General features: G+C 41.0%; 1 protein-coding gene across 2 annotated transcripts in view; it reads left to right on the forward strand.

Annotated features, from left to right (window-relative positions):
• GRM1 (glutamate metabotropic receptor 1) overlaps positions 1-23,255 on the forward strand; it is a gene marked incomplete at its 5' end in the record, with an annotated part of 170,642 nt that overhangs the window by 133,680 nt on the left and 13,707 nt on the right. For both annotated transcript variants that reach the window (XM_080616429.1, XM_080616430.1), the window contains 3 exons: positions 201-369; positions 2,191-2,317; positions 7,645-8,575. In XM_080616429.1, the coding sequence (XP_080472555.1) occupies positions 201-369; positions 2,191-2,317; positions 7,645-8,575 (1,227 nt within the window). The remainder of the gene's footprint in view (positions 1-200; positions 370-2,190; positions 2,318-7,644; positions 8,576-23,255) is intronic.

Here is a 23,255-nt window from a genome sequence, read left to right on the forward strand (position 1 = left end):
TTGGTAATTGTGTGGCAATCAGAGCTGTCATTTCCTGTGATTCTGCTGCAAATCCTACAGTATTTGGTGTTTCTGTGAAACTCTGCTCCCTGGTGTTAAGGGATGGCACGAATATTTAAGGAGGCAGAAGAAGAATGGCAAGGTAGTTTTTTATCCTTGGTGCTGCAGGACAGTGACTCATTTTCTTTTTTCCCTTGCAGGTATGACATCATGAACCTGCAATACATAGAGCCCAACCGCTATGACTATGTCCTCATTGGGACCTGGCACGAGGGTGTGCTCAACATTGATGACTACAGGATTCAGATGAATAAGAGTGGAATGGTCCGATCGGTGTGCAGTGAGCCTTGCTTGAAGGGCCAGATTAAGGTGTGACACAGACATTTTCTGCTATAAAAATGTGAATAAGCAGTTAGGGTTTTTTTTTCCCTAAACCCAAGCAAGATTCTTTCAAGCAAAGGGATACGACCTCCTTTCCTTTAGGAAAGTCAAAAGCATAGAAAGACCCCTAGTTTAACATCATACTCTCACAATCCCATATACAGGCCAATGTTTTCTGAAATTGCCCTTTGTAATGATGCAAAATCTTGTAGTGTGACAGGAATTGAATTTCATGTTATGCAAGAAACAACAAGATTTTCACTTAGTCATTGCCTACAACACTCAGTGGCTGTGATTCACTTGGGGGCTGATCCTGAAAATAACGTGACCCATGGGAATCCAGTATTTTGTTCCAGCAATAACACCTACAAGAAAAGGGGGGGAAGCCTATTTGTATCCCATGTTCACAACAGGAGGTATGGGAACACAAATGAAATCACTCTCTGTTTACCACACAGTAGCACTTGTATCAGGCAACAAATAATTTGCCACCTGCAATGTTTGGATGACATAAAGGCATGTTCCACCACTGTCAAAATGGTATGGATGCCCTAAGTTTAAGATGGCAAAAAGCCCATTTGGGAAAATCACCTTAGAGCTGACCTTCCTTTCTAAATTCATTTCATAAACACATTCACAGCATTTTAATTTTATATTGCTACTTTAATCAATAAGTGATTGATGATTTGGCAAAAGCATAGCGACATACTCAACAAATATCAGTATTAACTACCCTCCAAAACATCTTTTCTGTGTTTTTGTGATTGTGCAGTTTGTGTATGTGTGTATATGTAAACACCATGCATACAAAATGCCACTTTCGGCTCCCATTGAAGTCTATTGGACTCTCTCCACAGACTGCAGGAGGAAATGTTAACAAAAAAAGCACACAAAGCCAGCATTCAATAAAACAAACATTTTGTATCTCATTACTACACTTAGCTCTGCATATAGATGGATAGGCAGATGCTACAGAGATGGCTAGATTCCTCCTTTTTGGCAAACTGAGCCAGTCTTTGTTGCTCTAAGAGCTCAAGATATCCTTAATCTTTCTTTCAGCCTCAGCACAATGAAACTAAGAGTCAAGACAAGGAAACCATCTTCTCAACATTGCACTCACCAGCTTTCACAGCAGAGAAAAATACAGCTTTCAGGGACATTTGTCTCCAAAAGAGCTGTTCCAAGCATGCTCTTAGTCACCACGTACTTGTTTTATTTTCTAGTAGGACCCATTAGGTCCTTTTAGCAGTATATATATTAATTTGACCTTATTTGAATTTCTATTTACACTAGTGTAATGAGTCCCACAGAGAATTCCATATAAATTGGAATTTATGTGTGTGTGCATATGGTTGTGTTTATACATATATATGCATGAATCACTCTTTGTTCTAACCTTTGACCTTGTTTACTGCTTTTTACTATGCAATATATATTAAGTGTGGGCTGACCTACTTGTCCTGACCTGCACCATCTCTCAGATTATGCCTCTTCTCAAGTTTGATTGAAAATATAGCACTCACCATGCCTCTTTACCAAAGGGAAAATGGTTTTGTACTTTCAACTCAGCGCTGTGCCCCCAAAACAAAATAGAATTGTCCCTAGAGATTATTCTTGAACTCCTAAGCACAAATTTTAATATGCAGATACATAATCAAGCTTTGTGTTTTCTTGTTGTTTGAAATGTGCTGTACACAGGAATCCTGTCATATTTCAAGCAGTGCAGGTCATATCTGTTTGCTGGGGTGGGAGGGGGCTTCTCTGTTGTCTTACGGATGATTGTAGCTGAGGATGGATTTTCCATTACAGGTGATCAGGAAAGGAGAAGTGAGCTGCTGCTGGATTTGCACTGCTTGCAAGGAGAATGAATTTGTTCAGGATGAATTCACATGTAAAGCCTGTGAGCTTGGCTGGTGGCCAAATGCTGACCTGGCAGGTAGGGATGTGCACTCCCATTTTGTACGGCACAAGGAGAACTGTGTGGGGTGGAGAGTAAGGTAGCAGCATACAGAGATATTAAAGGCACATGCTTGAGCACACACCCCAGTGCCGATTAGCATGGATGAAATGTGCTGTATCTTTTTGCTTAGTTCAACAAGAGTGACAATAGAGATGATAAAATTTCTACTAATAAGAAATGACATTATCTGTCTGTTCCTCCTCTTCATTTAGCATAAGCATTGATAAAGCTGTTAAGAGTACTAATGAATTCAGCAGCATTTGGTGCAATTTTATCAGTGATTATCACAAGAGCTCAGTATATCCTTGTAAGATTGACTTGATACTCTTTCTGATTTTCCTACCATGCAATTAGTAATACTTTCTCTGGGATTTCAGGCCATTTAGTGACTGACTACCAGACTTTGCCTGGTATAAAGGTCACTCTCGCTGCATTCACCAGCAAAAATCCTAAGAAAGGCTGGTAGAAGAAGGAGAAAAGGCTAGAATTGGTCTCTCCTGTGTATATACTTTGAATGAATTGTATGCCATGGCATCTTCCTGTTATTTTGTATCAAGGTCAACCTCCACGCCTGCCCTGGGCTTTGCAGTAGCCGTTAGCCCAAGAAAATAGAATTAATGCACTGAGAAGTACCACCTTGATCTCGGGGTTTGCTTTTTTATTATAAAAGACCTCTGGCACCTCTGCCCCATATTGCGTCTGCAAATCTAGCTGACAGTATTCAGCAGAGCATCATTCTAGTTGGAGAAACAATCTGACCACCTATCCGAAGACCAGATTTGCAACTTATCATGTCTTTGTCCTTCAACATGACTGGCTGGCAACTAGATGCTGCTGCAGCATTTAACACATAAAGGAAGTACTCAAATCTTGATTAAATATTTCCAAGAGATACTGTTAAGCTAGTCACTGAAGCCAAGTGAGCTTTCAGAGGATTTATTTTGAGGGGGAAAGCTGGACATTTCTCCAAATAAAAATATAGTGTTAATCACAATAAACTGGGAAACTTGATCCATTGTCTATTTTGGGTTTCTATGGAAAACAAGGTATGGTCATGTCCCAAATGTGTGTTTATCTGCCTGTATTCCATACTTCTCACCACAACCCAGCCCCCTCCTTTTCTTCACGGTGTGAAACTGAACCTACTTGAAACAGATTTGTCAAGATACAGAAATCTCAGTGATCATTTAGCCCCTTCAAGTTTTGTGTAAGTGGGTTGTAGGAAGAGGAGTTCTTGAAAAATACCTTCTGTAAGGGCCCCAATTATGGAAAAATGTCTTGCCTTAATAGACACCAGATAATCCCTGACACCCTTCATAAATGTCCTTACAACTAGGAAAGCTTATATTCAATTCCCACATCCTAGCACACCAGTGTCTGCTAATTTTAAAGCAGATATCCCTAGACCGCTGGATTCTGTTAGTCTTAGAGGTTCATGAAATTGTTTGTATCCACTATTCAGGGAAGAAAACTGGTACCTCTTATTAATCAATAAAGCAGAACAAGAGCATAGTGAGAGATCAATGTGCACTTGAGCAAATACTGTTCGCTGCTACCAGCTGCCCAATATAGCTCAAAAGGGGGCATGTCAAAATGACAGGCACTGCTGAAAAGAGTTGAGGAAAGCATCAGTGCAAGAAAAAATCTCAGGGGCATGTTGCAATCTAATAACTTTTAATGAAATCAGTAGATGACCTGCTGATTTGTGTTTCTTCTCAGCAAGGAGACTGGACTACTGCTGTTCTAAAATCACAGTAGCATCAGCCAAATGACAGCATATCCATCAACTGATTTCCTAGAGAACATCAAAATGGTAGTCTGCTCCTGCACAGCTTCTTCATTCTGCCTTACTGAGGAAAATCTTCTTTTTTTAACCCCTGCAATTCATTTACCTGCAATGCAGTACAAAGTATGAATTTGTGAAAAGAACATGATGCCATCCTAACCTTTAGAAAAAGGAGATTGAGCTAGATAAACTCCAGCTCTTGAATTTTGTGGGAGTCACCATCAGTACCATTTAATTTGAAATTATCTTTTCTTGCCAGGATTTCTCCCATCAAATGTGTTTTTTATAGCTTGCTTTTGTGTGTTGTTTTCATATCCTGCTAGTCACCATAGCATCTAGACACAGACGTTAACATCTCATATTTCAGATTGTTTTTCCCTTTGCCTTAGATCTTAAATGCTAAACATGTATGCAGTTTTATGCAGTCCCAATTTCCATCACAGATGGAGGCTTTAAAATCCTTAGTCCCTTTAAGACATGTAAAGCACATACTAACCCATTTCCAAAGACACGCTTGTCAAGGTGCTTGTTCTCTCCATTTGAAATCAGTCTCTCTTGCTCAGCATTCCTGACATTTAGATTTTATTTTTAAATGTACATTACTTTTTAGATTGCTCCCCATAAATATTTGTTCAGTGAATTGGAGTCAGCAGGCACAAATGATTTCTCACCACAGATGATAAAATCCTGACCTGACAAATAGTCACTAAAACCAGTACCTTAAGGCCTTGTGCCAAGAAGAAGAGCTATCTTTATAGTATCAGAATCTAATGTAAGAAGAATGAGTGTCAAAGTAGTACACCCAGTTTACATAAATCATCTTAAATAAGCAATAAAACAGTATAAGACAGGAAGTTTTATAGAGTTATTATGAAATGAATCATAAAGGTTTGGGGTCATCAGTTACCTGGGATGTATTAACGACCTCAGAAAACATCCTGGATTGTCTTATTGGCCTTGCAGTATAAATATGATTTAAAAAAATAATTAAAAAAATGATTAGCCTTCTGCTCTAGGAGACGATTTATGGTTAAAGTGCAGGGAAAATGGTAGGTGAAAGCTGCAAAACAGCTTTTTACTGGAAACTTTTAACTGTGAAGCTTTTGCCATTAGTTCTCTGATTTTTTGAGGTTTGAGTTAGTTTTTGTGGGGTTTGGGGGAGGGAATTTTTGTGGGTTTTGTCAATTGTTGTTTTTTAAAAACCTGTAAGAACACCATTTCCTGGATATCCTCCCCCCGTTTCAGCAAGGTTCTCCAGCCCACTTTCTCCTAGCTGGGAAATGACCCACCTTCACAGGTGCTGACAACCAACAACTGTTTGCTGATATAAGCAGTGCAGGCAGCTTTTTGCAGTGTTTGTAGCATATTTGGCTCATGGGGCTTGCTGGTGCACAAGAATTACACTGATTTCATGGAACAGATTACTGAGACCTTAGACAGGATAAGTTTAAAGCAATCGATAGGCTTAATTACCACCTGAATCAGGGTTAAGGCTCTGAAAATGTCATTTAAAATGGAATAATATGAGTGTGGCTTGATGCTGCTAAGCTTAAATCCCACATTTAAACTTAACCCTTCCAGCAACCACAGACTGGTTTCTTGTTTAAGAAGAGCTTTGCATGTGAATCAATGAACAGAAGTTTCTGATTCTTAGTCTTTTATTAAATCAAAGAAGAAGCCAGCTTCTACTCACGGCTGCTCTGGCCAATGACCAGAGCTTCCCACTTCTAATAAAAAGCTTTTCCTTCATACTTCACGATAAAAATAGTGGTTGGAAGAACAAGTGTTGTCACCTATCTGAGTCTTGAACAAACCACTTTGGGCAAAATAGAATTGATTTTCTTTATAAAATAAAACCTCTAGTTACACATACTATCATTTCTAATTTTTCTTGATATTTCAGGTAACTGTAACATCGTTACCTGTAGCTAAATCAGCCCAGTACTCTTAGAGACAAATGGCACAGAATTAAAAGACATTTTTTTCATCTCATAGGGCATTGGCAGACATTACACGTTCAAGCAGAATCTTTCCATGTCATGACTTTGCCTCAGGCTGGTTTTCTTTTTTTTTTTTTTTTTGTTTAAACATTAAAGATTTTTTCTTTTATTTCTCAAAATGAGGTTACAGTAAAACTTTTCAACTCTGATCCATGCCTCTGCTTACTTCTCTATTATTTGGAAGGAAGGACTTCACATTTTGGTTGAGATATCAGATGGTAATTTCATGTCACCCTGTGGAAGACATTGGCCAAAACTGTGGCCTCGGAAGCTCTTAGTTCACAGAGGTTGGTTACTGCAGATATACTCCGTACTGATGAGGAAGAGGCTGAGCATGACTTTTGATTATCACACTATCAGGGCTCTTGCTAAGATTAAGCAGCAAAACTGAGGGGAAAAATATGCCTCCCTTACAAGCTCATTGACACCACTGCTTTTTCCCTGCTATTCTCAGCCATGTCCAAAAACCCAAACAGGAAGAAGTGATGAGCAACTGGTCCAGGATATGCAAAGCTGGACTGGAAGTATTAATAATGGAGACGTGGGTGGAGAGGTGACTGGCTAGGAAGAAATTAAACTGGAAAGGGACCTGGGTTGAGGATGGTGAGGGACTAGGGGGAAAGACTTGCGAGGTGGAGGAAAGGCACAATAGGTGAGCTGGATCCAAGAGAAACTGGAGTAGGACCAAAACAAAAAGTAGTGAAGGCCATCTGGATACTTATCTTGGGATACAGAAACATGTTAAAAGCATTTTGCACTGTTAAGTCAAGAACAGAAATGAGTAAATGCCAGAACTGAGGCTTTCAGTTTCACAACCATAATATTAACACAGATGATTTTATTTTCTCTGTAATGTTTATTGCTGTTTATTGCTGTTATGATATCTTCAGCACATTGAGGCAGGTAGCCAGAGACTTCTTTAACTTAACTGTGAGAAAGAGCAGTTAAGTACCATATTAACTGATACATATGTTTGCATATCTGCACTAGTCATAAAAGAGAGCTTTTCCAGTGTTTTTGAAGGCATGCATATCTCTAATTAATTCTATTATTTATAAAATCACCTTCACAAAAATGTAGTGGGTCAAGTTACAGTAATTTTGATAAAGATTAAAATAAATTAGTTTGAGGAGGTCAAAAATCTACCCATTCTGATTTGTAACAATCCTTTCTGTCTGAAATGAAGGGATGTGGCTGAGTTTGTCTGGGTTCTATTTCCAGCTCTGCCTTTGACATGCTGGGCTTGTCAGCAGCTATCTCCAGAAAAATTACAAAACAATGTTCCCAGTCTGATTTCCCTTTGTAGGACAATAAACAAACATTTGGGACACCCAAAACTCATGGCTGTTTTTTTAATATATTTCTTCCAAACTTCTCCATGCTGCAGTTCACTCCATTGTAAAATGGTTTTGATAATCCATGGCACATAGGCATAAACTATAGGGAGCCAGGAAAAAAAAGTTAGTTCTTCAAGCAGTTACCTTTCTAACACTCTGTTTCTTTTCTGTATACTGCAGGCTGTGAACCCATCCCTGTAAAGTACCTCCAGTGGAGCAATATAGAGTCAATTGTGGCTGTGGTCTTTTCCTGCCTGGGGATCCTGGTCACCATGTTTGTCACCCTTATCTTTGTGCTCTACAGGGACACCCCTGTTGTCAAATCCTCCAGCCGCGAGCTCTGTTACATTATCCTTGCTGGCATTTTTTTGGGTTATGTCTGCCCTTTCACTCTTATAGCTAAACCCACCACAACATCCTGCTACCTCCAGCGCCTTCTGGTGGGTCTCTCCTCTGCCATGTGCTATTCTGCCCTTGTGACCAAAACCAACCGCATCGCACGCATCCTGGCAGGCAGCAAAAAGAAGATCTGTACTCGCAAGCCACGTTTCATGAGCGCATGGGCCCAAGTGGTCATTGCCTCCATTCTGATCAGTGTGCAACTGACACTGGTGATCACGCTGATCATTCTGGAGCCCCCGATGCCCATCCTCTCCTACCCCAGCATTAAGGAAGTTTACCTTATCTGCAACACCAGCAACTTAGGTGTCGTGGCTCCTGTGGGCTACAATGGACTCCTCATCATGAGTTGCACGTACTATGCCTTCAAGACTCGCAATGTGCCTGCCAATTTCAATGAGGCAAAGTACATTGCATTCACCATGTACACCACTTGTATCATCTGGCTGGCCTTTGTGCCTATCTATTTTGGGAGCAACTACAAGATCATCACCACCTGTTTTGCAGTGAGCCTGAGCGTGACAGTGGCACTGGGGTGCATGTTCACTCCTAAGATGTATATCATCATAGCCAAGCCTGAGAGGAATGTCCGCAGTGCCTTCACCACCTCAGATGTGGTGCGTATGCATGTCGGGGATGGCAAGGCACCTTGCAAGTCCAACACGTTCCTCAACATATTCCGGAGAAAGAAGCCAGGGGCTGGAAACCCAAAGTAAGTGATTGACTGCAGGTATACGTCTATCTGTATATGTCACTCTCTTTGCCATCCTCTCTTGGTTTACCGTAGTCTACTGAATAGTGAGGTATGTAACAGGTTTTCATCTCACATGTAGCAGAAAAGGTGAAAATGATCCTTTAGATTTAAGCCTCAGATGGATATTGACATGTTGCTTCTTATTTTCTCTTCTACTCGAAAGGCAGATCTGCACCCAACTCCCTCTACTTCTGGGGCAGGTCAGGCAGCAGCAGAGTAGCAAGCTCCATTTGCAGCTTCTCCCATCTCTCCGTGCATATGATCGGGATCTCATGCCCCTAAGTGCAGTTGCTCTGCCTCATGTTCAAACTGAGGTGCTATTGCAGCCTTTTGGAAAAGGGGACCAGAAATCTCTGTCTGAGTGGTTGTAAATCACATGTCCTTGTTAAGGCCACTGGGGTGTGTGCAAAATTGGGGATTGAATGTTAATTTTTAAAGTAGTGTTTTGTGATAGTCCTCATGATTGTGATCCAAAAGCACCCTTCATACTATCCCTGTGCTCTATTTAATATTTAGAATTGCAGCAGTAATCATCATTAGTGTAAACTTGTCCATATTCTCAAATGCAGTGTTGGTGTGAAAGTTGCAGAAGCCAACTGATGGTGAAAATGAACTTGCACTCACATTTACTGAACCTGTTATTTTCCTTGCTAATAATTAAAAGCAGCCCAGCTGCAGCAGAGAGGAAGAGAGAATTGTTACTTCAAATAGCATCTCTCCATAAGCAGCTGTCTAAACATTTGCATTCTTTATTATCTTATTGCTTTTTAATCTTTAAAGAAGCACCATAGGGCAAGATGTGAGCTTAGATTATTTTTGTCCTTATTAAAACATTATGAAAATAACAACAACAACAACAACAAAAAAACAAAACAGTGAAGTCCACATTTCTGAGCTTCTTGATATTATTAGAATTCAGTTAATCTCCAGCTCTTTGGGATCTGTAGCTTTCTATGAGTCACCTGAGTTAGTTTTGATTCAGTTTGCTTAAGAAATGGTTTTGTGTGTGCTGAAGATGGAAGGGATAAGGATGGAGGTGATACCATAGAAAACTCACGCTGTGATCAATTTAATCTTTATGCTACTTCAGGTTTTTTATTTTGTTGCCAGGCAGGGGGGTGGAAGAGAAGTGAATGGAGATATAAGTAACCCAAATGTACAGCTCAGTGTGCCACAGAAGCTATAAGACTGCCAGCTACTGAGCTAGACAGAGAGGGAGCTGCCAGTGGCAGACACCCCTGGAAGCCCCCCATGCAGGGAGATGGCCAAAAATCTCTGCAGCTCAAGAGCTTGTATTCCATGCAAACAGAAAGATGGAGCCTGATCCACCTTCCTTTTACTATGGAAGTTGAATAGGGTCTTAGATGGCTGTAAGAAACTAGTGTGGTGTCTGCAGTGTAATCTCTGGCTAATACTGATGGTGTCTTTAAGATGATGTCTGACAAAAAAAGGGACTATTCAGTATTTTAGATCATAAGAACCTTAGTAACTAGTTCTTTGCTGTGCATAGTGTTCTACTTTCACCAGATAATATTGTACTTTCAATGATCCAAATGCAATTTATTTATAGTTCATGAGAAAAATATTTCATCCGGTTCAAAACCTGAGCATCCCCCTCAGCACTCTTGTCTTAAAAAAACCAACAAGGCATACTGGAGCTTTTTAACCATTTGTTTGTTGCATAATTTTAGTAAGAATTTCTTGACCTCTCTGTTGAGCCTGTGTGAGTGGCATGAAGCAAAAAGCCCTACATAGTTTTAAACTGCTCTTCTAAACTAAAAGCTCATCACCTAGTTAATGTGCTTTTTTTGTCTGAGGTCAAGCCTCTAGATCTTTGGCACAGCAAAATCCCAGCCTCTGACCTAAACCTCTTATGCAGTTACTACTATGTTCTTCACCTAAACCAGCACAGATACCGAGGCATGCTAGGCTTACTGATGGAGGACAGCATACCTCTCTGTACATGGGCATGAAGAACTGAAAGTAGTGTAGTATAAAACCACACAGCTTTGGAAATAAAGTCACAAGAGAGCACAAAGTAATTCCAGGGCTTTGGAGGGTATTTTAATTCCTAGCAGAGTCCATTGCAAAGCTTGTGAAAACATTGTACTGACATAGATAAAAAGTTGTGATTCTCTGAGAAAACCAGGAAGGAAAAAGTAGAATTTGCTGGAGCCTTTGAAGTGCCTAGATAATTCAATTATTTTTTTTTTTTTTAAATTTCCTATCAAAATCTGGGATTTATTTGCCAGTTTTTCAGCAATTCAGATCCCTGGGTATGTTGCTTTGCTTCTTGATTTTTGTGATTGTCTCTTCCTATGGCCATATTTTTTCTGTCTGTTAGTGGCCAGCAGGGTTTTACTCAAAGGATTTCTGGCTGTCTTGCAACAGCTTTCCACCCAGTTTCTTGTTATCTCTCCTCTCTCTTACTAGCTTATTTTTCTTTTCCTACTTTTCAATCTTCATCTCTTTTTCTGTCTGTGTCAAAGCTCCCCTCCGCTAATCCAGTGAACTCCAATTCCTAAACAGAAAAGTGGCATACATCTAAATTAAATTGGTGTGCAGATATAGAGTTAAATTGAGTTAGTTTTAAAAAATGGAAGCTACTTTACATTTACAAGGGCAAGTCAAACTTATATAAGCCTTAATAAAGTGCTCACATGCAGTGTGGTGCTGTTAGTTTAACTAGCGTAGCTTGGGGACTAGAGCAAGCCAAGCTACTCTTCTCCTTCCTAAAACAGAGCAAAAGAATTAACCAGGGAAGACTATGAATATGGATTCTATTAGTCAATTCAAAATCTTCAGCTACATCTGATGCTGATACAGAAAGTCCTCTTGAAAAATGTCTGTCCCAGCTGCATTTTCAGCAGAGTTCCAATGAAAATATATTGTTTAGTAATGCTGGTCTTCACTTAAATAAAAAAGAATTTATCGATCTGTTGAACTCTGAAGATGTTACATACAGTCATGAGAGTTTGAATTGTATCTTGGTTGAATTAAACTATGAGAAATTACAGCCAGCACTGTTTTAAATAGAGGTGGTTGGGAACTCTCCAGTAGAATGTTTTCCATTAAAAAATTCTGACCTCTCAAAATGTTTCAGAGAATTTGGCTCAGATGGTAGGGATCCTTCCTGGGCCAGGGTGACTTTCTTTTTTTCCCATGGAGGAATAAACGCATTGGGAAAGTTTGAGGGAATTGTACTCCAACAGCCATTAGGTAAGGCACTCAGGTTAAGAGCACCTCCTTCACTTCTCAGGTGAACGCTCTATAACTGGACTATGCAATGTCCCAGAGCAAGTCTTATCCTTTCTCTCTTTTTCTTGACCAGCAATGTGCCCTGGAACAGATTAAAAAATTCTGATGCAAACCTTAGAGAAATACTTTGTATTATTCCATGAGAGAGCTTGAATCTGGGTCTGAGACATCCCTTGCGACTATCTTCAGTACTGAGCTACTGTCAGTCTCTCCCTCTTGTCAAATGAATATTTAAATATGCATAAAAAATGGAACAGCTCCATCAGGAGAGATGAAAAGAGAGTGATATCTGCCTTTATTAAGGCTTTGTGGGGACATTTATTGTTAGAGTTTGCTGCTTGATGATATTATGAGATCCTGGCTGTTAAAGAATGATGATATAGCAGTGGTTTTTTGAGAGCCTTTTTAATATTTTTTTGTTATCTTCCCAGCTGTGAGATTTTAACTTTTGGATATGGATCCTGCTGTGATTATTAGTCTTTTTCTTGACCACAAATATTTTGGTCTATGAGGGTCTGCCTGTACAGAACCTGTACAACCGCTTCCCTAAGGAAGCAGATCACTTTTCTGTACCACATACATGTTTTTGATGGAGTGACGCACTTCACTCGTAAGACAGAAATACCAATATGTTTATTGATATGAAACAGCTATTTAGAAAATTTGATAGTAAATGTGACAGTGGTTTAACAAAACTCAATTGCAAGGTATATGGATTAGTTACTGTGAAGAGGACAGGATAAGACAAAACTATCAAGGAGACCCTCCCATTGAGTCATGAGATTCAGAAATTGCGTTCTCAGCTCCTTCTCAGAGGGGAGTTTAAGTGCAGCTGGATCCAGACTTATGTTAATAGTTTATGTCTAAAGGATTGTATGTGTATACAATCAACATTTTATATCACTTAGCGAAGATTTCAAAGTTTCAGTGCACTTATTCCCAATTGACTTACCAAGTACCTGATGCGATAAGGACTCTCTCAACCTCAAGAAGTAACCTTGAGAAGTGTTCCTACTAAAGGAGAGATTCTGGCATACAGCCTGCTGCTGTGCAGGATAGCTCAGCAAGCCGTGGCTGTCCACTATTTATGGAGTAAGATAATTGACTCATAATCATGTTTTAATACTGACTGCAGAAGTTAGTTTCTTCCAAATTTGACTTGAGTCAGACTTTGACCAGTACTGTGGTTAGGTGGGTAGATGCTCAAATTAGCCCTTGGCTATTGTGCTCATTTTTTGTCTCCCCAAATTCACTTTGAGTTAGATGCAGCATCACAACTAGATTCATCCATTAAAACCACCACTGGTGGTTATCACTTGATCAGGGTTATAGGAAATAAAGGGGGAGGGAAGAAATGGGTGCACACTATAACAGTGCAGTAAAACTAACCAATGACATTAAAGATGCTGATCTTGAGGAGGGTTCACAGGAAACACCTCCAGCCACTGCTTCAAAGGGACTACACTCAATGTGCAGGAGGCTGAAGCCAGGCCTGTAGCCTGCAGTCAGCTGTGTTGCTTTTCTATAGTCCAGGCACACATCAAGGCTCAACTCTTTTCCCATGCTTCTTGTGGGCTGCATTGGCATGAGAAGAATCAGTGCTGCAGATGGGACCAGAGGGAAAAAGTTCACTGTGCATTTTTTGGTAATTAGCTCCGGGTTTGGTAGTGATAGTTAGCTGCTGCTTTAGTCTTCACATATAAGTGATTTTAAATTTAGGGTTCAGACCCCATGTCTGGACACCATTTTAGTGCATTTTGAATCAGAATAAGCAAGGATTTACTTGTCAACATGAGTTGTGTAGCAAAACATGGGTTGATAGGAAGGCCAACTAGCAAGACTCACTAACTGGCCAGGACTCTGCATTTAAGTGTAAAACACCTGCCTCCCTCCTTGTAATTTTAATATATTTGCATGCAGTTATTTTTCCTCCAGCTGCCTGCCCTCAGAATGAATGGCTGTTTTTAAATATTTCTAAATATGTGCTTTTTATTTATACTTTTATCATGTTTTGGCAGTCCATGCCTCTAGGCTGCTCTCACAGGCACTCACTCCAAGCAGTGACCCTGCAGTCACTTGGACCAAGAATCTCTCAAAATGTCTTTAATAAAAAGCATCAGGCAACCCAACATAGAATCATAGAATCACAGAATAGTTAGGATTGGAAAGGACATTAAGATCATCAAGTTCCAACCCCCCTGCCATGCGCAGGGACACCTCACACTAAACCACCCAAGGCTCTGTTCAACCTGGACTTGAACACTGCCAGGGATGGAGCATTCACAACTTCCTTGGGCAACCCATTCCAGTGCCTCACCACTCTCACAGTAAAGAACTTCTTTCTTATATATAACTTGAACTTCCCTTGTTAAAGTTTGAACCCATTACCACTTGTCCTATCACTATAGTCCCTAATGAAGAGTACCTCTCCAGCATCTTTATAGGCCCCCTTCAGATACTGGAAGGCTGCTATGAGGTCTCCATGCAGCCTTCTCTTCTCCAGGCTGAACAGCCCCAACTTTCTCAGCTTATCTCCATATGGGAGGTGCTCCAGTCCCCTGATCATCCTCATGGCCCTCCTCTGGACTTGTTCCAACAGTTCCATGTCCTTTTTATACTGAGGACACCAGAACTGCACACAATACTCCAAGTGAGGTCTCATGAGAGCAGAGTAGAGGGGCAGCATCACCTCCTTCGACCTGCTGGTCACGCTCCTTTTGATGCAGCCCAGGATACGGTTGGCTTTCTGGGCTGCGAGCACACAATGAAGCTGGCTCATGTTCATTTTCTCATCGACGAACACCCCCAAGTCCTTCTCCGCAGGGCTGCTCTGAATCTCTTCTCTGCCCAACCTGTAGCTGTGCCTGGGATTGCTCCGACCCAGGTGTAGGACCTTGCACTTGGCATGGTTAAACTTCATAAGGTTGGCATCAGCCCACCTCACAAGCGTGTCGAGGTCCCTCTGGATCCCATCTCTTCCCTCCAGTGTTATCAACCGAACCACACAGCTTGGTGTCATTGACAAACTTCCTGAGGGCGCACTCAATTCCACTGTCCATGTCACCGACAAAGATGTTGAATGAGACCGGTCCCAACACCGATCCCTGAGGGACACCACTCGTTACCGGTCTCCAGCTGGACATTGAGCCATTGACCACAACTCTTTGTGTGTGACCATTCAGCCAGTTCTTTAGCCACCGAGTGGTCCATCTATCAAATTGATGTCTCTCCAATTTAGAGACAAGGATGTCATGCGGGACAGTGTCGAACACTTTGCACAAGTCCAGGTAGATGACGTCAACTGCTCTGCCCCTGTCCATCAGTTCTGTAGCCCCATCATAGAAGGCCACCAAATTGGTCAGGCAGGATTTCCCCTTAGCAAAGCCAGTCACCAAGCACCTTGTTGCTTTTCATGTGCCTTAGCATGCCTTCCAGGAGAATCTGCTCCAAGACTTTGCCAGGCACAGAGGTGAGACTGACTGGTCTGTAATTCCCCGGGTCATCCATTTTTCCCTTCTTGAAAATGGGGGTTATATTTCCCTTTTTCCAGTCGTCGGGAACTTCACCTGACTGCCATGATTTTTCAAATATGATGGCCAGTGGCTTAGCAACTTCATTTGCCAGCTCCTTCAGGACCCTCAGAAGGATTTCATCAGGTCCCATGGACTTGCGCACTTGTTCAACATCCCATAGTATGTTTTCCCTGCTTACTTTACAGGACCCTATTCCTGTTCTTCATCCTCTCTCCTTCTGTACTGGGTCCCTACACATAGTTTTTTAACTGAGAATCGGGTTTTTCAGTTACCTGTAGAAATAGGTGCCTTTTTGCTTACCAAGGGTTAGGAAACCATCTGCTTTTCTGTCTTGTTGCTTGTAAAATTATCTCCAGGTATTATTAAGTTACTCTTTCTCTTTAAACTGACTTGCTGAGTTGCCATTTCATCTTGAGCAAGCTGTGCTGACATGCTGTTTTTTTCTGGGACTCATTTAACTTGGTGACTTGTAGTCCACAAAGGCTTTCGAGCTCCTCAACTTCTTCATTTTCAAAGCCTCCCACAGACATGCAGCGAGGGGAATCTTAGCATAAGTAGGTCCAGAAGGCAGGACATTTTGTTTCACTGTTTTCTCGTAACGGTGGGAGGAGGCAAATGCACAGTGCAGCATGGCAAGAGCTGGAGCTTCCAGAAACAGAGAGTAAATGTTCAGCATGTTCAGTTGCAGTCATACAAACAGATCTTTTACAGCTTCTCACTTGATCTGACCTGAGTGCCTTGTCATAGGAAGAGATGCTAAGAGTATTTTGTCTTTTTGCTCTCAAGTTATTACTCCATGTAGTCAATAGGCTATCTTTAAGCAGATGAACATGGAGATAAGGGGAGAGCAGAGAGAAATGAGAACAGAAGACACAAAAACAATTTTAATATAAGTAAAACAGTGGTTTTTGCCCTGAGCTCTGCACATTAAAGTCTGTGAAATTGAACAAAAACAATCCCAACCTGGCACAGCTGCATAAGAAACATTTCACTCTGTCTGGCTAAAATGCATCAAGAGATCTGAAACAAGAAGATTTAGTGGAAAGTGCAAGGAGGATTAATAATAGCTGGTCATCATTGTACCTTCTTGTATAAAAGAGAATATATTGCTAAACTCCTGAACTTCAGGACACAAGCTCTATCTGAGAAGTCTACAATATATTTAACTATTATTTTTTCATCCTAAATTGTGTCACCTAGCCTGCAGCATATAAGAATTATCTTTAAATGCTTGTACAGATTACTGTCTAGTGTAGTTTTATCTTCTTACAGCATTGCCAGAACAGTCTAAAGAAAATTGCTGAATCTAAAAGGAAATGGTAGACTAGCTTGTTTTGCAGATTAGAAGACTGATGCAGTAAGTAAGCTTCTCATGTCTGGTAGTAGTATTGAATACACAATAAGACAGCCCTTTATTTTTACTGTTACAGACCTGGCGAAATACCAAATTCCAAGGCACTTTCAAGAAGGCCCTTAAATCACAGAATCCCAAGGGTTGGAAGGGACCTCAAAAGATCATCTAGTCCAACCCCCAAATATGCTGGGCCTGCATAGCCGTCCTACTGAGATTTTCCCCAGAGTGGAAAGGCATATTATGGAAGAGAGTTTTGAAAGAACAGAAATGTTTTAAGCTCCTGCAATTGAGAAATAATGCAACAATTAAAAAGAAAAAGAAGATGGAGAGAAAAATTATAAAGGACAGGTTGTTTATTTAAATAATTTGTCATTGGATATGTGATCTCTCCGTTAACCTAGCAATTAAATGTTGATGTCCAGGCCCTGGTTTTGGTGCTGACTCTGTAGAGCAGTGACGCTATAGGGTGCAAGGCGCAGTGCGGGTGCATGTCTTTGCAGCTGCCAGCTCCCCAGCAGGGCAAAGGGCTCCACAATCACAGAGCACTTGGTTTGCCCTTGCGTCCCACCCATGGCATATCATGGAGTCTGCTTCCTTCACAGTGCGGCTGAAGATGTGGCAGCGCTGGTGTGGCTCCCTGGTGTCACAGCTGTCACAGGAAAGGTGGATGGCACCCTGCTCTGGCCTGACTCATCTCCCCATTGCAGCCCTCCCTGCTGTTTGCCTAGCTTTGCTATACAGTGTAGAACTTCACCCTTTTCTGAGGTGGCAGTGAATTTTTTGGAAAGCATCTTGTATGCTCACAAGGACAGTTGAAGGTTTTAATGCCAAACATCTCTCGCAGCAGTTGGTACATTTGCTGGCTCTGCTGGGCTATTTCATGGGCTTAAGCCATTAATGATTTTGTGAAGACATAGCACTGTGACAGGTAATATCTCTTACCCAGTTCTTTCATGTGTGTGATGTGAATTTCAAATAAGAAAATTCAGCACTCAGTCAAGCTGTTCAGTCCTTGTCAGTATATTGATTTAAGTGAATATTTAAAACTCCCAGAAGACAGTTACATGTTTCCAAAGGGACGCTTACACTGATGTTGAAGAATTGGAAAGAAACAAAAATAAGGGAGTGTGAAACTTAATAATACAATAGCAATCTCTTCTGGGTTGTCCATTAAATTTGAACTACATAATTACATCTAATGTTGTCCTCTGTAGCCTTAAATTTGCATTTGCTTTAATAGAGATAATGTAGTTCTGTCCTGTGCACCAAAAAAACACAGAATAAGTGATAAATAACCCTATGCTGCTTCCACTCTCACATTCTTTCTAGTTGTTTAAATGAATACTAAAAATCATATTTATTTAAAAACCATGCATGGCAAATGTGTATACCAAATTGTGTACCTGTGTATATATATGCAGGATAACCAGTCTGGAGGAAGAGAATTTACTTATTCCTTTTAATGAGAAATAAGGGGCAAGATTACATAAGGCCCTGTAAGTTTTCCTTGCAAATTATCCCAGCTTAAGGGAGTCCCAGCACATGCATAACCAATCCCACGTCATTCCTAAAACAAGCTAAGGAAAAGGAGTGGGGACAGATGTGACTGGGACAATTGTCATCAAGTACAAGGCAAAAGGTCTGGCAGTTTAGGCTTATCCATATGGGTTTCCTTCTGTGACTGAACAGAGGCTGCTTAAGACTAAATATAGTAATAAGTAATAATAAGAGAAAGAAATTAGAAAAACAATGAGGTTCTGCAGTGGCCTCCCAGTAAGAGCAATGGGAATAACCCCCCTGCACCCCCAGACAAAACCCAGGTTATACTGAATTAGTTTACAGGGCACAGTACCTGCACCCTAGGCACCCATCCAGATCCTGCTTCTTTGTCACCAGTCAGAGCCACATTTTATTTGGATGGTCCCTTTAGATGAACAGGCTGTTGTGTAAGATTCATGTAATTTCCTCCCTTTTTCAGAAGTCCCCAATTTTGCCACTTTCCTTTCATGGATATTCTCAACTCTGTTCTCCATGGAGATTTTGACAGGACATAAACCCAAGGAATGGTCTCTGAGTGCAGCCTAGTTCTTAACAAATGACTCCTGGAGAGCTATGCTTTACAGCTTCTTCTCTTGTTTTGCTGTTCTCAAGATGCTGAACCACAAAATGTTGTTTTACTTTGGAGCACTGCTGTAGCACCAGGCAGCCTTGTATAATGAATCTCAATACTTAAACACAATGACACATAGATACACAATCACATCAGAGGGGAGCTTTACAGTTTTGTACCACAATCTGTGCTTCCTGACTGCAGGGAAAAAAAAGCAGAACTACAGAAATCCTGGGGAAGGCTTGTATCTTTCTTGGCATAAAACACAGGAATAAGGACACCACTTGTAATTTAATTTCTTGCTTGACTGGATCACTTATTACATTTCCTTGTATTTTTGTATTTGTATATATTATTTATGTCATTTTTATTCTGAAACGTAGTTATAATAATTCAGTTAAGATGAAAGAAAAATACACCAACTTAACAGTGAATGATACAAACAGTTGCATTCACATGTAGGTATAAAAAAGAGATGTTTATCTGCTTAGTGCCAAATTTCACGTTGTTTTCATTAGAATTCTCTCTGTGAGAAAAATAAGGAAGAAATCTTCTCCTTTTAAGAGTGTCAGGTAAATGAATAGGTGTTGAAGACTGCATCCAGATAAGCATCTAAAAACCTTGTATATTTCCCTGATTACACGTAAAAGTCAGACTCTAATTCTCATAAGCACATACTTAGAAAAAATACCACTAATCCATGGTTGGGTGGGTGTCAAAAATAAAATTTTTAAATGCATTTATTTATATAATTCAGCATTTTCAAATGGGAATAGAACAAATAACTGAAATACAATTCTTCTAGAGACTACTTAAAGCTTTCTCTAAGTCAACAATTCATTTTACCACCTTCCTGTCCTGAAAGGTGTGATGTTTCAGCCCTGTGCCTCAGTTATTCACCTCCTCTCAGCAGAAGCAAAGAGAGCTGTGGCATTTCACAAACACACAGTAATTCATGTACAAATACTTGCTAGAATAAACACACAGGATATTTTGCAAGTGTTTATTCTGCAGGGATCTCTGAGGCATCTTGTGATTTCATACATCTTTGAGCTAATTTGGAGGTGAACAAAACTTTGAGCACTGACAGATATCAGGTGATCCTCTGATATTTTCTGCATAATGATAAAGCTAGAAAACAGCACAAGCACTATACACATCTATATACAGTTAATATAGGGGTTTGGTTTTTTCCTTAAATTAAGATGCAGTCTGAAAAACATTCTTGATTCATCTCAGCAGTTCAGTGCAGTTACTAATGTGAAATACAGAACTACTGCTAATTTATTTAATCCTTTTCCATGCTTAGGGACACACAATCACATAAAAGCCCAAGAAGAGGACAGCACTCTTGGGTGTCACCTCTTGCACTGATGTGAAAGGCATTGCTGATTCTGGCTTGTCCACTGAGTTTATCCCTGCCAGTGATGAGCACTCCCCTTTGCTCAGAAATGTCCCACAAAACAAAACACTGCAAGACAAACTGCAGATGCTGCAAGCGCATGACAGAGTACCTGATTCTTAGCAAGACTTTGTATTTCATAGGCAGATCACACCCCCATAGAGAGATGATGGTCCATGTTTGTTAAGGGACTGTAGGCACGTATGGTTTTCCATCCTGTTAGAAATTAAATTTTCTGAGCAGGGTTTTGTTGTGATTAAACAGCGTTACTTTCAGTCCAGTATCGTAGTGGAGCAACTTTCTTTTCTTTATTTTTCTCTGCAGTGATTTAAGAGTTTGTTAAGAAAAGAGAAAGAAATTTCAAAATCTCCATCGTTGCTTCCTGCTTGACTTCATTTTATTTTTGTATTTTTTTTGGCTAGTATGGCTTGATGCTTTTTTCTCCTGTTTTTCCGATATTGTTTTCCATTTGCCCCAAGCATACTGAGAACCATTTATACGCAGAGCAGAGATCTGACCACATTCTTTTCTGGTCTCAGTTCTTAGCTATCTGCTCCAATGACCCCGAATGGATCTGCCAATCAGCATTGCCAGATGTTTGTCTGGGGTTTCTAGATCCATATCTGGAAGTCTGCAAAACAGACTACGACAGATTTTGTGTCCACACAGAAGCCATCACCTGTCACATTGTCACTAAATAATCATGGCCAATGACAGAAACTATGTTCTCTGCTATGCCAAAGGACTCTAAGAAATCACTTTAAGTGTGGGTTGAAAACGAAAGTATATTGTATCAATAGAACATCTGCCTCCACGTTAAAGTTGTTAAAGACTATTTAATTTCGAAATAACAAGTCAGCTAATTCTTCAGAGCATATATGAGCTCTGGCATTCAGCCTCCCACACCTGACAAGCAAAAGTTAGAAGACATTATCACTGTAAACAGCAAAATGTGCAGGCTAGAAGTAATCACACAATTTGTCACTTTAAAACCCACTTGAAAAGCTCCAGGTTTCTTATTACTACATTATAAAAAATTTACCATTTCTAGCTTGCTGCTTCAGTTATCTCACTTAAGCTGTTTCCCCTTCTCTGCTCTGTGGTTCTTTTGTGGAGTTCAGGATGTGTTCTTCCACCCTGTAAAATTAACCTTACCAGGGAGAAAAAAAGTGAATTGTTGTCTGCTTGATTGTCCTTCAGCCAGATCTCAAGGTCATGTAAACACTAATGTCAGCACCGGAGAAGGTGCCCCTGCTGCCCCTGGTTTGAGGAACAGGGTAAAAGTTGCCTGTTTCAGCAGCAAATCATTAGATTAGTTCAGCTGTATTGCAGTGACACAGCTGGAGATGTCAAAGCTGATCTTAAACTCTAATAAAAAAAGTGCCCCCAATACGATTCTAGCAGGTTCTCACTCATAGATGGTTGCTGGCATCTGTGGTTTCAGTCTGATCAGTCCCAGAGAATCACAGGCTCAGTTTAAATGCCCATCTGCAAGCCACCTTCTACCTAGTATATCCTCTTTACCCAGCACTATTCATCTTTCCTTAGTGTGTTAAAGCCAGGAATGTCTGATTCTGTAGCTTTCTTACTTAAAGCTCTTGTTAGTCTTTCCCTCTGCTTCCATGGAAAATGTTCTATTATGTTCTCTTCTGGCCATTTGTTTTCCTGACACAAGCCGGGTAATTTCTGAGTTTAGTTCAGCCTCTTTTGGCTGGCTTGCAAGCCTTTAGTTCGCAGATCAAGGATTGTCTGGAAGTTGGTACTTATTCCACAGTATTCATTTTTTTTGTATCCCAAAGCCTCAAAACAACCAAGTAACCAGACAGCCAGCAGCAAAATACCCAAGGAGGAACCGACCAAAGAAAGAAAGGCAAATCCCGGAGTCTTATGGAGGGTTTGTCTACTTTGAGCCGATGGACAAGGACTGACAAGGGGCTACTCTTGAAAGCATAGCCACAGCAGCTCAGATGACTGCAGAAAGTACGCAGTGAGCAGATTAGGCACACAGGTGGTGTTAACACTGCTGAGCTGAGCCGTGGGCTGCAAGGGCTGGGCCAGCTGGCACTAACCCGCAGTGCCATGAGCACCCAGAGGCAGCCCAGGACCTCCACAAGGAGCTCAGATGTACACAGTGTGGGCTCATGGGGCTGTAGTGGGAGCTGACATGTTTGGGCAGTGGGAGCTTGCTTACCTGGGCAGTTCAAGGGCGTGTGGTGACAGGACAAGGGGGAATGGCTTTAAGCCAAAGGAGAGATTTAGACTAGACATTAGGAAAAAATTCTTCATTAGTGGTGGTGAGGGTGGTGAGGCCCTGACACAGGTTGCCCAGAGAAGCTGTGGCTGCCCCATTCCTAGCAGTGTTCAAGGCCAGGTTGGACAGGGCTTTGAGCAACTTGGTCTAGTGGAAGGTGTCCCTGCCCATGGCAGGAGGGGTGGAACTTTAAGGCCCCTTCCAAAGCAAACCGTTATATGATTCTCTGATACAGACTCCCACGGGGTACAAAGTGTGGCCCCAAGCATCTTTGTTGTCCCCAGTCAGTGAGTAGTCCTTCCTCCTTTACTGTCCCATATCCTCTGAAACATAAAGCTATGTGCATTTCTTAATCCTTAGGGTTCTATACATTATCCCAAAAAATCTCTCCTGCCACCATCCTGGGCAGCCAAGAGATTTACCTGTGTCCACTTTGGGCTATCATAGCCTGCAAATTCACAAAAGATCTAAGCTGCCCTAAGCCAGAATTGACACACAAAGCCTTCCTTTACCCCATGCTGTCACTTCACTTAGGCAGGGACAAGAGCCTAGACATCCATGCTGCAAACTGGAGCAGGGAACTGATAGTATTTTTTTTATTCCCTTTCTTTTTGTGGTCTGGCTGTCGCCCAGATTAGCCACCCCTGACATTCCCTGTCAGTTGATGGATCAATTGCACCAAGGTTTGTGCTGGCACGGAGGGGCAGGCAGAGCAGCAGGAGCGAGCAGC

The sequence above is a fragment of the Psittacula echo genome (genome assembly GCF_963264785.1).
Source record: "Psittacula echo genome assembly, chromosome: 4".
Lineage (NCBI taxonomy): Eukaryota > Metazoa > Chordata > Aves > Psittaciformes > Psittacidae > Psittacula > Psittacula echo.